General features: G+C 48.2%; 1 protein-coding gene across 1 annotated transcript in view; it reads left to right on the plus strand.

The window, feature by feature from the left end:
• Positions 1 to 2,411: 2,411 nt before the first annotated feature.
• The window catches only part of XIRP2 (xin actin binding repeat containing 2), a 187,478-nt gene continuing 173,893 nt past the window's right edge, over positions 2,412 to 15,996 (plus strand). The window contains exon 1 of the mRNA XM_075933533.2: positions 2,412 to 3,141. Within this exon, the coding sequence (XP_075789648.2) occupies positions 2,989 to 3,141 (153 nt within the window). The 5' untranslated portion in view covers positions 2,412 to 2,988. The remainder of the gene's footprint in view (positions 3,142 to 15,996) is intronic.

Raw genomic sequence — 15,996 nt, forward strand, 5'->3', positions numbered from 1 at the left:
TTCCCACAACAAAACAAAACAAAATCAAAACTTTCTTAGACTTTTTGCTGTGTAGATAGCACCAAAAGCTGAAATAAGCCATTTCAATTTCAGCTACACAATTGGGCTACGTCTACTCTGGCCCCTTCTTCGGAAGAGGCATGCTAATTTCTAACTTTGGAATAGGGAAATCCCCCGCGGGATTTAAATAAACATGGCCACCGCTTTTTTTCCAGCTTGGGGAAAATCCGGAAAAGAGCGTCCAGACTGGCGCGATCCTCCGGAATAAAGCCCTTTTCCGGAGGATCTCTTATTCCTACTTCTTTGTATTCATGCCCTATCAGCATCAAAGCAGCTATTTGCATATATTTGCATATATGTGCAACTGCACTTAAGTTGCGGCCCTCGGCATGTACTGTGGGTATCATTGTGGACCCCGGGGCTTCCAAAGTTGAGTAGCCCTGGCCTAGACTGTGCCTACTTCTGTGCCTATTTCAGGTAGGAATAAGAGTTTATTTAAATCCCGCGGGGGATATTTAAATCCCCCGCGGATTTCCCTATTCCAAAGTTAGAAATTAGCATGCCTCCTCCGAAGAAGGGGCCAGTGTAGACGTAGCCTTGGTGTAGCTCAGGTGGCGTAGCTTATTTTGGCTTTAGCTCTGCCGAGTAGACATGCCTTTAGACTCAGCTGCTTTATACTGTCAGGCTATGTCTACACAGCAGGCTTCTTGCTCAAGAAGCCTTTTGAGCAAAAACTTCTTGCACAAGAGCACATCCACACCTCAAAGCACATCTCAAAAGTGATGTACTTTTGTGCAAGAGAGCATCCACACTGCATTGACGCTCTTGCGCAAGAAAGCTCTGATGGCCTTCTCCGTGAGCGGAGCTGCGCAGCAAGGCACTGAGACAAGCCACATCAACGCATGGGAGGGAGCTGCCTGCTGGCAGGGGGAGGGGAGATATGTGGCAAAAGGTAGCAGCAAAGCATGCCTACCACGTCTCTGCTCTGTGAGGACTGTGGGAGCTGGTGCTTGGTGGGGCAGGCAGGGGAAAGGAAGGGAGTCTGGGAAGCAAGATTCCTGAGTTCCTTTTCTAGCCATGCCACTTCTCTGCTTGGTGCCTTTAACTTCACATTGATTGTACTGATATTGCAGTAAATATTGTATTGGCAGTTTTTGTTTGATTTGTTAAAATTGTGAAGCCAAAACAAAAAAAGAAGTCAATATAATGGTCTTCTATTGATATGTGTTTTTGTAGTTAAATTCCTGGACTGTTGTGAAGACAAAACAAAAAAAATCAATATAATGGTCTTCTGTTAATACGTGTTTTAGTAGTTAAATTGCTGAACTGTCATTGCTCATTAAAAGTGCTGTCATATGGGTGGAAATCAGGTAAATATTGCATTTTATTAATATCAGCAGATCTGATTTAAATGGGGCCTGTGCGTTGTGTAGTCTTGCCATACTCTTTGTATTCATGCCCTATCAGCATCAAAGCAGCTATTTGCATATTTTTGCATATATGTGCAACTGCACTTAAGTTGTGGCCCTCGGCATGTACTGTGGGTATCATTGTGGACCCCGGGGCTTCCAAAGTTGAGTAGCCCTGGCCTAGACTGTGCCCAACTAGGAATACAGACCAGAATAGTCTGTTTACTCATTAAAATATAAAAGTCTGCAGTTCTTTTGGCAAGTCTCTAGTACTATATTTTTAACAAATTACGTAAGAAAGCTTTGTAGTTCTTGAATTCAAGCTAAATTCCAGCTATTGACCAGTCAGACCCCATATGAACAAACATGTTCTTTCTTTTCCTGGACCAATGCCTTCTGTTCTGCAGGAAAGTAATGCCCTTTTTTAAAGAACTGCTTTGTTATTCAGTGGAATTCACAGTGTTGGGTAGGAAATTTTCCACTGGAGAATTTCTGAGCCACAGATTTTTTATTGCAAAAATCCCACCACAGGTGTCCAGTCATCCAGGCATGTGTGTAGCTAGGTCAACTATATATATTTGAGATTTTAATTTATCAGAAAAGTCCTGGACAGTTATCCAAATCCAAAGTGCAAATCCAAAGTGTAAATAACAGCTTTCTAATATCTAATGACTGATATCTCTGTGCCAGCGGTATTTCTGAAAGGTACTTTTGTCAATGAAAATCAGGACCTTAAATACCTTTGTGGCTCTGAACTTGACTTTGAAAAACTGGTTTGGGATGGGACTCCATTCAGAGTGGTTGCACCACAATGAAAAAGAATAGTTACTTAATTGCAAGTGACGTGTTTATGATAGGGCTTTGTTTTTGACCAGGAAGTCTTGGAAGTGCTCCAGACCATGAACTTGAGCAATATTTGTTTTTAGAGTTGAGATTATTAGTGATGCTTTTCCCAGCACTTAACAATCAGGGGTTTCCACATAACAGTTCTTTGGTTGGGTGCGTGCTGCATCTAAGGAAATGAGGGGCAATAGGCTTTTCCTGCGCCTGTTTCCTGCTGGCTGGGACCATTTTTCCCCTGGGAAGTTGCTTATGTCATTGACCGCCTGACGTTGCACTTCCAGAGCCGACCCTTGCTTCCCAGTGAGTCCTCGCCTTTGGGCCTGCCCATGTCTGGGTGCGCCTGCGGGGTCCCACTACACGCCAGGCGCGGGCCTGGGACTGGCGGGTGGGTGTCTCCTTCACGCGTTGGTGCCACGTGTTTTGACCCAGCCGCGTGGTGCTTTTGCAGGGCGCCCTGGAGCCGGCGAAGTTCCCGATCCAGAAGGGCTCCCTGGAGCGCCTCAGGCAGCAGTGGGAGTCCGGCGATGCGCTGAGAGCCGGTCCCCGAAGGGACTCCGCGGGAGGCCGCCGCCGCAGGCGCTCGCCAAGCCCGGAGGGGAGGGCAGCTCGCCCCGCGCCAGCAGCAGCGGCCGCCGCCCTGCGGGAGGAGGAGACCCGAGCAGCTGCAGCCGGCGGCCAAGAGGGCCGAGTTCAGAGCCGGCCGCCGGATAAGAGCCGCGGCAGCAGCAGCAGCACCATGGAGAAAGCGCCGCGGGCCAGCGCGGGGGCTGAAGTGGCCAAGGAGGAGGCGCGGGACGGCCGCCGCAGGCTGGAGCGCTTCGCCATCCCCTGGGAGGAGCTGAGAAGCCGCTTCGAGACCCCCAGCGGCGCGGCAGCGGCAGGCAGGCAGGTAAGAGCCATGGCCTGGTGCCACACACGCGCACCCCAGCCAGCGGCAGCAGCGCCCCGGGAAACTTCCCCTGGGCCTGGCCAGGGGCTGCCGTCAACTCAAGCACGTTAGTCCAGAGCCTGCTGCGTCGTCGGCCCGTGGTCACGTAAATGGATGGAGACGGCCACCAGAGGCACTGACTAAACCACTTTGGGGGCCAGTACCCCACGGCCTGCCCTACAGGAATTCAGAGAGGCGGCTCTTCCTCCGCCTTGTGTTTGCCCTTCTCTCCTGTGCCTGTAGGTAGTAGCTAGGATCTCGGGCTTTTGCCTTGCCATTATGTACAGCACAGGGATGACGAGCTGATTGACTCTCACTGTTTCTTCCACGTTAAGTACATTAGTGTAAAATTGTCTGTGTGTCACAGGAAGATGGAGCAGACAGTGGTCAAAAATCAGCAAGGGAAAGGGGGAAATGAGGTGATACGACAGGAACCATTTTATGAAATGAAGGTGAGATCAATGAGTACACCAAAGCATTTTTAGATTTCTAATGTATTATGTGGATCCACTGTGTGAAGAAATTTTAATGCTCTCTTCTACAGTAGAGATTTGAAAAAGTTACGGGGAAAAGTTACTAAGGATGCTGTTACATTGTTAACTTGGCAATTTCTAGAATAGAATTTGTTTTAATTAGCTCCTTTGCTACTCAAAGAGTCCCTTGGCGCTTTACAATAATAAGGTAGATAAGCAGCACAGGGAGTGTGTAGCAGATGAGGTAGGCACTGTGCATTCAACAATAGTTCACACATTACTTTATTCTTTAAAGACTGTTTTACTGAAGGAAACCCATCTGCCCGAAATATGGGCTATCTGAGAGGGCTTTTTTTCCTCAAGTAGTTCCACAAGATCTTTACTTCTCCCTACACAGCCACTGAATTTAATACCTGGCTCTCATCTGTAGATCTCAAAATGCTTTACAAAGGTCAGTGTCATTAGTCCTGTTTTACAGAGAAGTGAATTGACTTTCCCAAGATTATAGACAAAGTAAGAATCTGGATGCAGAAAGCGATGTTTAGCTTTTCCAATCAGAACAGAAAACAAAGTCATTCTGTGATAGAGAGAATGTTTTTTAATGTATTTAATTTAAAAGAAAGACTTAAGGGTGGTGAGAAGAGATGGTTCTGTGTGTGGAAAGCTGGAGAAAGTGTGTGTTATATTTTGGTGGTTACCATCACTACAGACATGAAATAAAGCCCACACAACAAAACTATGAATGCCAGTAGTCCAGCACATTGAATCATAGAACCGGAAGGGACTTCGAGAGGTAATCCAATCCAGTCCCCTGCAAACACACATCAGTTTCTTCCCCATAGAGCTTTCATATAGCAGCTTAAAAATAAAATAAAAACTAAGACATTTATTTGCCTTCTGGATGTGTGCATGCTACTTGAAGTGTGCGGGGGGAGGCAGCTCTGTGTCCCCAGAAGGGGAGGTGCCATGGGCAGAAGAGGGAGGGCCAGGGCAATACTCCTGCCCAGCCACCAGAGCTGTGTGTGGTGTGGCAATCCATCAGGGTATGTCTACACTACCACCCTAGTTCGAACTAGGGTGGTAATGTAGGCAACCGGAGTTGCAAATGAAGCCCGGGATTTGAATTACCCGGGCTTCATTTGCATAAAGCCGGGCGCCGCCATTTTTAAATGTCCGCTAGGCTTCCTAGTCCGAACTACCGTTACCCCTCTTGAAACCTCGAAGCCTAGTCTGAACTACCTAGTCCGTGCCGCATGTAGCCGCAAGGCACGAAGTCCGCACTAGCGGACATTTAAAAATGGCAGCGCCCTGCTTTATGCAAATGAAGCCCGGGAAATTCAAATCCTGGGCTTCATTTGCAACTCCGGTTGCCTACATTACCACCCTAGTTCGAACTACAGTGGTAGTGTAGACATACCCTCAGTGATTTAAAAGGCATGGGGCTCTGGCCACTGCTGCCTTTGAATCACTGGGCCCCAAGGCAGCTGTCACTGGGCCTGAGATAAAGTGCACAAGTGTTGAGGGCTGGGGGCCAACATTGCTCCACAACAACTGCCTCTGCATATATGGATCTTAACAGGAGCATATGCTGCAGTCTTTAGGGTGTTAGGTCTACTAAAGCTACATGATGACTTATCCAAGGTCCATCCTTGCTCATGCTTTTTTTTATAAGACTGTACCTAAACTAATGCAGAAATTCTTTGGTCTAGTTCCCATGTGAGGAGAAGGCTCTCTTCTGTGGTGTCACCCAAAGGAAGAAAATAAATCTATGTAATTAGCATAGTGTAAAACACATGTTATAAGCCATCTTTTGTAATTAGGGATAAACACTATATTTTTCAAATACATATGTTTAGTTACACTTCATAATTTTTCAGTGTAGGGTATACAGGCAGTCCCCGGGTTACATGGATCCGACTTACATCGGATCCCTACTTACAAACGGGGTGAGGCAACCCCGCACTAGCTGCTTCCCCCCAGCAGACCAGGGAAACGCGAAGCTAGCGCCCCCCTCAGCAGACCAGGGAGACGTGGAGCGGCTTTTCTCAGCAGACACCGCATCTAGAGAATAAAGGACTGAGGGAAGTGAGGTGTGGGAGAATAAAACTGAGCTCTGGAGAAATGTTTGGCTAGAGTTTCCCCTACAATATGTACCAGTTCCGACTTACATACAAATTCAACTTAAGAACAAACCTACAGTCCCTATCTTGTACGTAACCTGGGGACTGCCTGTACTTTTGTTATTGCTGAAGTCAGTGGAAGTTTTGTCTGTGAATAGAGTTGCCAGATGGTTTCAACAAAAATACCGGACACACTTAATATTACATCACAATCTCCATTACATCTTATTTAGAAAATACCAGACATTTATATTTTCTCAATTTGTTTTCCGAACAGAAAGCTCAAATACTGGACTGTTGGGTTCAAAGCTGGACACCTGGCAACCCTATCTGTGAAAGCATATGCTTTCTTCAATTATTACAGAGAAGAAATGATCAGAAAGGCCTTGATCCCGCTGTTGGACAAGCAATGAGGAGTAACAGTTAATTTGAGGGAAGGGTTTTGGATCGGACTACTGCGTCTACATGCGGCGAGTTAATTCGGGCTACCAGCTTTTTAAAATGGCGACCGGCCACGAATACGCTAATCAAGCGCGGGATATTTAAATCCCATGCTTCATTAGCAACTTCGGTATGCTTAATTTGTCTTCCTAGTTCGAACTAAGGGGCAAGTATAGACATACCCTAACGTACTACCTACAAAATTACAAGGCTACAGGGGGTAAGGGATTGGAATGCAGGAAGGGGTGTGTGGGATTTGGGAGGGAATCTAGATGGAGGAGGGGATTGTGACCTGGGACAGGTAAGAGGGGTGTAGGGTTTGGGTTACGTAGGGTATGGGTGCAGGAACAGGGCTTGGGGGGGATGGAGCAGCTGGAGAGCCAGAGGCAGGCTCTGGCTAGGAGGTGCTTACCTGAGCGGCTCCCAGTCAGCAGTTCAGCAGGTTCCTCAACCAGATTCCCTGCCTGCTCCACCCCCACACGCTACTCATAGCAGTTGCCTGCATGGGCTACGTGTGCTGCTCTGAACACAGTGTGCCAGGGGGTAGAAGTAATTCTTGCGCTAGCTCCCATTGGCCGGAAACTAGCCAATGAGAGCTGCGAGATTGTGCTGAGGGTGGGAACAGCTAGAGAAGTCTCCTCCCCTCCCCCTCCCCCCAGCTTTCAGTATTTAGAGCTGCACACATGGTTCCTGCAACTTTGTTGCAAGGGGATGTGGATTGCAACTGCTTTGAACACTAAGGAGAGGGTAAAGGGCTTGTTTATTAAGTTAAAACTGGGAAGGGAGGGGGATCTCACTCATACACTCAACCACACTTACAATCCCAGGCAGGATGATAAGGCAAGCAGAAGTCAGTTCAAGTTATCTGATCTTCCCGTGTTGACTCCTGAGCTGGTCTGCTGGCCAGGCGATCTGAGCAGAGGGCGTTCTCCGGGAGGTTCCACTTGATGGTCAACCCACTGTGTCTGTGCCCCTCTCTCTTTTAAGGATCAGTCACGTGTAGCTTCTGGGTCCCTGGGCCTCTCGGGCTGTGTGCACTGTTTTTTACTCCTGCTGTTTACCTCAGAGTTTTCCCACCTCTTGTGTCCACCACAGACATTCTTCTGCACTCACTCAGGGAAGAGATAGGGGGTTAACATATAACACTTTAACAGCTTAGGGAGCCAAACAACATCGTTAACAGGTCAGAAAGAGAACAACCTCCATTTTAACTCTTTCCTTGCTCCTCCTCCACCTCCAACACAACAGACTTCTCTAAGTGGCATGCAGTAGCGGGGCAGGCAGGAAGCGCTGGGTGGGGAGCTGGATCCAGCAGTTCGGCAGGCCAAATCCAGCCTGCAAGCCATATTTTGCCCATCACAATCTAGATCATATCTGACAGATGTTTGTCCAATCTGCTCTTAAAAATCTTAAATGATGGAGATTCTACAACCCCCGTAAGCAATTGATTCCATTGCTGAACCACCGTGGTAGTTAGGAAGTTTTTCCTAATGTCCAATTTAAGCCCATTGCTTCTTGCTAAGTCCTATGATCAAAGGTCACTTGAAAGAAATATAAAAGCAATATGAAATATACATGTAAAGAAGACCAGCAAATATATCCAGGAAAGTGAAAAGTGTTAATTCCAATCACTTGCATAGATTTATTCAGAATATCTTGAAAAATCTTGGGGGTTAGTGTTTGATTCTCTTGATTTTCTAAAATAATAAAAAATGTAAGTTGATGCATTATTGAGTAAAGAGCTACAAGAAACAGCAATAACAGTTTTAAGGAAGAGGAAAGGAACTGATCTGGCAAAAGAGGGAGTTTTAGGCACATTAATATAAGTAGGAACATTTTTCAAACATGACTGCTTGTTTTTAGGTAGTTAGATCAGCATTTTGGCACATAGACCAGATTAGTCTGTTTTTCAAAGTAACTGACCAACCACAACTCTTATGGCTTTCAAGAGGAATTGTAAGTAACTAGAACATCTAAAAATTAGGCCATATAAAATTAGGCATCTAAATATGGATCTAGGTTTCTGACTTTAGGCATTGTACTTTCCAAGGGCATCACTGGAAAGTACATCATCGTCAGTGACATCAGCAACCACATCTTCATTCATGAGTCAGCAAAACAGCTGTGTTCCTCATTTGGGACAATAAAGTCAGGGCAAAGCACATAAGAGCTGGAGACCAATTGATTTTGGCCAGAGGGTTATTCTTTAAAACATACTTCCAAAGGATGTCAGACTAATCTGGAGTCAGACCACATTCTGGGAATACTGGCAAAACTCTCTCTCTTTGACAAAATTTTCCTAACATAGAAAACATAATGGGAGAGGAGCAAAAGAGGGAAAACCCACATAGATGTGGGCCCCAGAAGATAGTTGTCTAAAATGGGAGGGAGAAGAACAGAAGACCTCATGAAGTCCACTAAGGACCTCACCAAGCAGATCTAAGGGTATGTCTACACTACCATCCTAGTTCGAGGAGTAACGGTAGTTCGGGCTAGGAAGCCTAGTCCGAACTACCTAGTCCGTGCCGCGTATAGCTGCGCGGCACGGAGTCCGCAATAGCGGACATTTAAAAATGGCGGCGCCCGGCTTTATGCAAATGAAGCCCGGGAAATTCAAATCCCGGGCTTCATTTGCAACTCCGGTTGCCTACATTACCACCCTAGTTCGAACTAGGGTGGTAGTGTAGACATACACTAATTGACTTGGGCAGTACTTAGATCAGCAAGGGGCAATCATGAATAATGAGTAGGCTGCATGAGTGGCCCTTCTCCATCTTAGTGGGCCATAGCAGCCCACTGAAGCTAGCCCACAGACCCCTGTCTGCCCCTTGTTCCCGTGTGCCTCTTGAGCACCAGAGCCCTGCACTTCCTTCTCCTCTCCCTCCCGCCCAGCACTTTCAGAACACCATCCTATACTCCTTACCTGCTTCTCTCCCTGCCACCCAGAGATTGAACAGCCACAAACAGTTGATTGACAGAATTATAGCTCTGGGAGGGAGGTGGAGAAGGGGTATAGAGTGTGAATCAGCAGGTTTGTGGCACTCTGAAAGTGCTGAGAGGGAGGGAGAGGAGCAGGTAAGTGCGGGGCTCCGGTGCACGAGAGTGTGTTGCATAGTGAGTATGCCAACGAGTTACAGTACCTTTCGCTCTACAGTGCACACAGTGAAGAGAGGTGTTTATGGCTGGCAGGTGTGGGGTACACACCACTGCTGTACCAACTCTGTGGGAAGCCTCTACTGGGTTGCGCCCCAAGGATGAGCTGTTGCTCACAGAAGTTTAGGAGAAAGCATCATCTCTGGATCATGTCTGATAGGGACTTGACATTCTTGGGTTGCCTGTGCCTAGATTGGATTTGTGACCAGATCGGACTTTAAAAATAGGCCTGAACTGAATAGTAAATAAATGGCACCATTTGCTAGCTTGACAATCCTGTTAGGGCATGTCTACATAGCAGGGCTAAATTCGAAATAAGCAATGCAACTTGAGCTGTGCTAATTTGCATAGCTTAAGTCGAAATAGCTTATTTTGACTTTTGGCACTGTCTACACAGCTGTTATTCCCGTTGCCAGCTTTGTCCACATATTTACTCTGCTGACACCATCACTGGACCTAATCACATCAGTTACAAGGTCAAGAACACGTATTCCTGTTCATCCAGAAATATAACTTATGCCATCATGTGCCAACAGTGTCCTTCTGCTATGTATATTGGACAGACTTCTCAGACACTTCGCCAAAGAATTAATGCCCACAAATCAGACATCACAAAGAAAAAACAGTTTCTTGTCATTTCAACCATACTGGGCATTGTCTCAATGACCTCACTACATGTATATAACTTCAGAGACTTTAACACCAGACTACAAAGGGAAACCTCAGAACTGTCATTCATGCTTAAATTTGACACTTTACGAATGGGCCTTAACAAAGATGCTAACTACCTTACCTGTTACAAAGATAGCTTTCCCAATTATCACCCCTAATATCATTATCTCATAGACACTAACCTCCCCCCCCCCCCCGTTCTAAAATCTGATTTGTCAATTTTATATGTGTTCACTTTTTTTATTGTATCCCTTTGGTATATATGGTCATGCCAATTTTCTTCCACAATTTGATCTGAGGAAGTGGGTCTGGCCCACGAAAGCTCATCACCTAATAAACCATCTTGTTAGTCTTTAAAGTGCTGCATAGCCCTGTCTTTTGTTTCATTTCGAAATAGAGCAATCTTCCCCCTGACTTCCCTTACTCCTCATATAATGAGGTTTACAGGAATTGGAGTAAGAAGCCCATTTTGAAATAGTGGGCTTGCTGTGTCGATGCGCGCTACATTATTTCAGAATAACTGACGCTATTTTGAACTAACACTGCTGTGTAGACATAGCCTTATCTAATTTGGAAGAAATTCTATCTAGTACTTTATATTTGTTGGATAAGACATTACGTACTGAAGGCAGAATTCCTAAGTGAAAATACTTATATGCTCTTTAAAACTTCCATTTGCAACTGCAATCCCATCTCATTTAGGTGTCACACTGATGTACAAGAATTGCAATGAAATGCCAAATACTAGACAGAGATATAACGCAATACTGACTCTCTTTCAGATGAGAAAAGCTATCAGTGCATGCATTGGCTTTCCCTGACATAAGCAAAGCAGGTGGGGCAAATCAAACTTTTTCATTGCAGGTGTAACCCACACATCTAGGGTACGTCTAGACTGCAAGCTTCTTTCAAATGAAGCTTTTTTGGAAGAGATCTTCCAAAAACTCTTCTTTTGAAAGAGAGCATCCACACTTCAAAAGTGGATCGAAAAAGCGATCTGCTTTTTCGAAAAAGAGTGCCCACACTCATTGGATGCTCTCTCACATAAAAGGCCGCCCAGAACCACTTCTGGCAGGGCAATAGGTCAGCAGTTACATTCGGATGCTGTTGCCTAAGGATATTTGAGACACGTGCTTAAAGAGACCCCCCCTGGACAGCCATTTTTCAGGTTCTGCTGTGGGCTTGCCTACCTCTCTGAGGGAGAGCAAAGCTTTTGCAGTGCGTGCTTTGGTTGCCCAGCTTGGTTGGACACCACAGCATTTTTTTCTCTTTTTGTGATGGAGACGGAGTTGCCCCTGGGTAGGTGATGGCCCCACATTGCCATGCTGCAGCTTCTGCAACACTTTCAGCAGACTGTCATGACGGTCTTGCCCCAGCTTGAATTTGAGCTCAGCATTGAAAACGTCTGCCTGGATGCAGGAGCAATGCCCTTGCCCCCATACTCCACGGTCGAGAGGTGATTTTGGAGGCTGGACATCACCAGCCTCATGATGGCGCACTGGGATGACCAGCAGTGGCTCCAAAACTTCCGCATGCGGAAGGCCACCTTCTTGGAGCTGTGTGCCTGGCTCGCCCCTGCACTCCGATGATAGGACACCCACCTGCGGCCTGCCATCCCCCTCGAGAAGAGGGTCAAAATTGCCATGTGGAAGCTCGCCATCCCTGACAGCTACCGTTTGGTGGGACATCAGTTTGGCATGGGGAAGTCCACCATTGGGATCATCTTTATGGAGGTAAGGCACTCTCGGGGTACACTTCCTGCTGGGAAGGGGGCTAGAAAAGGGGTACCCTCGGGAAAGGGGAATAGGGAGTGGCGTGGGAGCAAGGCCCATCCCTGGGGAGGGTTGTGCCGTCCCGCCCTCATACAGCCCTGCTGGTGGGGGGACGCCTTATAGGGGGTGACTCCTGGGGTCCTTGAGGGGGGCTGAGGAGGGAGGCTGGCACCTCCAAAGGGTTCAGGCACCCCCTCTCATTCTCTGTTTTGTGTGTTTCTATGTCTCCTTCTGCAGATGGTGAGGGCCATTAACTCAGTCCTGTTGCGCAGGATGATCCACCTCAGAGACCTGGACCCCATCGTGGCCGCATTTGGTGCCCTTGGTTTCCCGAACTGTGGAGGAGCGATTGATGGGACCCACATCCCGATACGTGCACCACAGCACTGAGCCACCTAATATATAAACAGAAAGGGCTTCTCCATTTGCCCGCATATTTAGGAACTCTAGCCTCTACTGCAGGCTAGAACATTCTTCTCTCAGCATAACTTTACAGTTGGGGATGTGCAGCTGCCGATTTACATCATAGGCGATGCGGCTTTTCCACTGATGCCGTGGCTCATGAAGGCCTACACTGGCCACCTGGACCCGAGCAGGGAACAATTTAACGTGCAGCTGAACTGGGCTTGCATGCAGGTGGAATGCACCTTCGGGTGCCTCAAGGCCCAGTTCAGGTGCCTGCTGACACACCTCGACATGAGAGAGTGCAACATCCCTGAGGTGGACTCTGCGTGTTGCATGCTCCACAACATCATGGAGAGCAAAGGGGAGGCCTTTGTCCCGTGGTAGGGGACACAGGCTGGTGGCAAGGGGAAGCTGTTTGAACAGCCGCAGACAGCTGCCATTTGCTAGGCCCATCAGGCCAGGGTGTGCATTCGGGTGGCCCTGAGGGAGAGGTTCTCTGAAGGAGCCCAGTAACTCTCCCCTGGGCCTCCCCAATGGGAACTTGTGTCTTGACTCTCAATACCTTTCCCTCCACAACCCCTCCTTGCCCCCATTCCCTGTATAATTAATAAACACGCTAGTTTTGCTTTCAAAATAAACTTTGAATTGTGTTCTTTATAATCAAAGTCACTGGGGCAGAGGGGAGCTCACAACCAGGAAGGGGGAACGAGGAGGGGCTCACAACCAGGAGGGGGGCTGAGAAGGAGGAGGGGGGCACAGGGCTAGGAATGGCACATGGAGCGCCTGTAAGTGACGCCTCAGGTTCGGGGACCTTGACGGACTCGTAGTTGAGTGAGGCCTGGAACAACAGGTGGTTGGGCAGGAGCGGGGGCTGCAGTAGGCTCAAGGATGGCTGAGGGAGCAGGGCTGGGGGGAGCGGGCGTGGGGAGAGCGGGAACAGGGACAGGACCCGGGTATGCCATCACCTTCCAGATGATGGCACACGTTTTCGCCCTGCCGCACCAGCTGGTCCCACATGCGATTGCGGCACTCGGCATCACTGAAGACCTTCTGGGCGAGTCTCAGGGCGAGTCTTTTGCTGCATGTCTCGGGACTGCGATCTGCTGTCACGTGAGGTAGTGGTAGGCCCCCTAGTGCTTGTGGCTCACTCAGCTTCGGTCGGCTGCCTGGGCTGGTGTGGCGTGCCCCTCAGCAACGGCTGGTCCGGCTGTGGAGGACAAAGAGGAAAGGGGTTCAGTCATCCATGCAGACACTGTCCTTGAGGGCGCGCCCTCCTCTGTGAGCAGCGAGCAACTGTCCTTGGAAAAGGGGACAGTGACGTCCCGAGAGCAAAGCCACATATGGCCTGCACAGCAGGCCCTGCCTCACAGAGGCCCTGAGGTGACCAGGAGACCATCCTGCCTGCTTCTGCACCCCGTTCCCCCTCCCCCATGAACAAGCAGGCCCCAGTGAAGTGTCGGGCCAGAGTGGGCTCCCATGGATGGGAGAGGGACCTGGAGCAGCCTGGCCCTCCCTGGGGTCCAGACACACTCGCACCTGGCAGCACTGTCCGCTGGAGCGGGTGGTACATTGTGCATGGAGGCATAGCCGTGTGCTATGTGCGACACTCATCCGTCTGTGTGGGGTTGTTCATGCTCCCTTGTGCCCAATCTCCTTCTGGCAGTGCCTGGCAGGGAGAGGCTGTCCCTCCTAGGGGTCAGATGTGTGTGGGGTCTCCCCCCAGTCTGTGATCAGCAGCCCGTGTGTGCTCCAGGATTGGCTTCTGAGACCACATACTGCACTCTGCCACTGCATGTGCTTGCATGTGCACGGCCAGCTGCACATTGTCCAAGCCGAGCATGTCCAGCGACCATCAAGCCCCATCCCCCGTGCTTCTGCCTCCACCGCCCTGTGTGTGTGCCAACCTGACAGCACTCATGTGATGTTCCCTCCCCGACGTCAGATGATACCTGGGAGATGTCCAAGGCCTGGGGTAACGGCTCCAGGCTGAGGGTGACGACATTGCCGGTGTCGTCTTCGTCGTGCAGCTGCTGTCCTTTCTCGTCCCCCTCCTCCAGGAGCTCTGGCCAGGCAACCCTGGGTGTCTTGAGGCCCAAGTCAACCAGAGCGGCTGGGGACAGGGCTTGCCCACCACCCAGAATCTGGTGGAGCTCTTTGTAATAAGGGCAGAAGTGCGCTCCCTGGCCCGTGCATAGCCTTGCTGCAGCTCCTTCACCTTGCTACTCACTTGGTCAAGGGTGCGGGGATGGTGTCCTCTCTGGCTGACAGCCTCGGCCATCCGGCCATAAACGTCTGTGTTTCTGCAGCACGACTGAAGTTCCTGGAGAGACGACTCCTCTCCCCAGAGCTCCAGGGGGGCCTGGATCTCAGTCCCTGACCAGGATGGTACCCGGCATTTGGTGCCCCTGGGTGGGTCCTGGGACTCTGAGGGATGTTCCCTGGAAGGGCCAGGAGATCCCAGGGGGCTTGTGGCTGTGCCATGGCTTGTTCTTGGTGTGGCAGGGAGAGCCACGTGGTCAGGGTGCTGCTCTGAGGCTGGCTTCCTGCCATAAGGCTTGCCCCAGATGCTTGCAGCTTTAAGACCTGGCTGGAGACAGGAACGATAGAGCTGTGATTGGTGTGGATGAAGTGTCCACCGGGGCACCTGTGCTTTTTCCTGGAGGCCTCTTTTTTCCAAAAGAACTGCCTCTTCTGTGTCCACACATGCCTTCTTCCTCATAGAATGAGGTTTACCAGTGTCAGAAAACCCCCTGCATTCTTTCGATATTCTTTCAAAAGAACGTGATTGCAGTGTGGATGTAGGTGATTTTTTTCGGAAAAAATGGCCATTTTTTCTGAAAAAAACCCCTTGAAGTCTAGACCTACCTCTGATGAGTGTGGTTCACTGATCCATACAGTGGCACTTAAATCACTTTCAGAGAAAGATAAGAAGGAGTGAGCCTACACCCTAAACAGCAAGCAAGCTGTAGAGGCTCCTACACTAAGATCCAGAGGTCTTAGGTTCTAATCTGCCTCTGATGGTTACAAGTGAGTTTATGGGTTACACAAGCATATTTCCTTGCCCTCCCTGCCCAATTTCCATTCATGAACTAGGCATGAAATTATTGAGAAAGAAGTCAGGATTTCTTTAAAATACTTAGCCAAGATGCAAGTTTCTTCTGAAAATATCAAATGCTGATACTCCATTTGTGCAGAGATTTGAAGTGAAGTGTTACATCCTAAATATATATATATATAAAATAAAGAAGATAGGATCTATCACTTTTCAATTAATATCTTTCCTAGGCACATGCATCACAGGAAGAATTCATGTCTAAATATTTGCACAGTAGTGATTCATGGCTTTTAAGGGCAGAAAGAACCTTTATGAACATCTTTTAACTTTCTTTTATTATGGCCCTATTGATATTTGTTCTAATGCAATACCTTTTAAAATGTGTAAATGGCTGATACATTTTTCTACTTAAACAAAAAAAGATTCTCCTGCTTAGTCAATTCCTTTTTTCATGTTTAATGGGTAGAACTCACTGGTCTTCAGACACCTGAAACTCATTCAAGCACCGTTAATGTTTCTTCTCTCTGTAAGTTACTGTCAATGATTTATGACACTTAATAGTGTGCTAACTTGTTTTATGTCAATGTAAGTCATTTAGGGTATGTCATGAGATAAATTGCTGTGAAGTGTAGCAATACATCATGCACATTTCCGAGCATGTAAAAATAGTTAGAGAATGCAAGTTTGATCAAATGCCTACTCTGCTCCAGAACAAGGTGGCTACG

The sequence above is a fragment of the Pelodiscus sinensis genome, chromosome 7 (assembly GCF_052426305.1).
Source record: "Pelodiscus sinensis isolate ZL-2025 chromosome 7, ASM5242630v1, whole genome shotgun sequence".
NCBI lineage: Eukaryota > Metazoa > Chordata > Testudines > Trionychidae > Pelodiscus > Pelodiscus sinensis.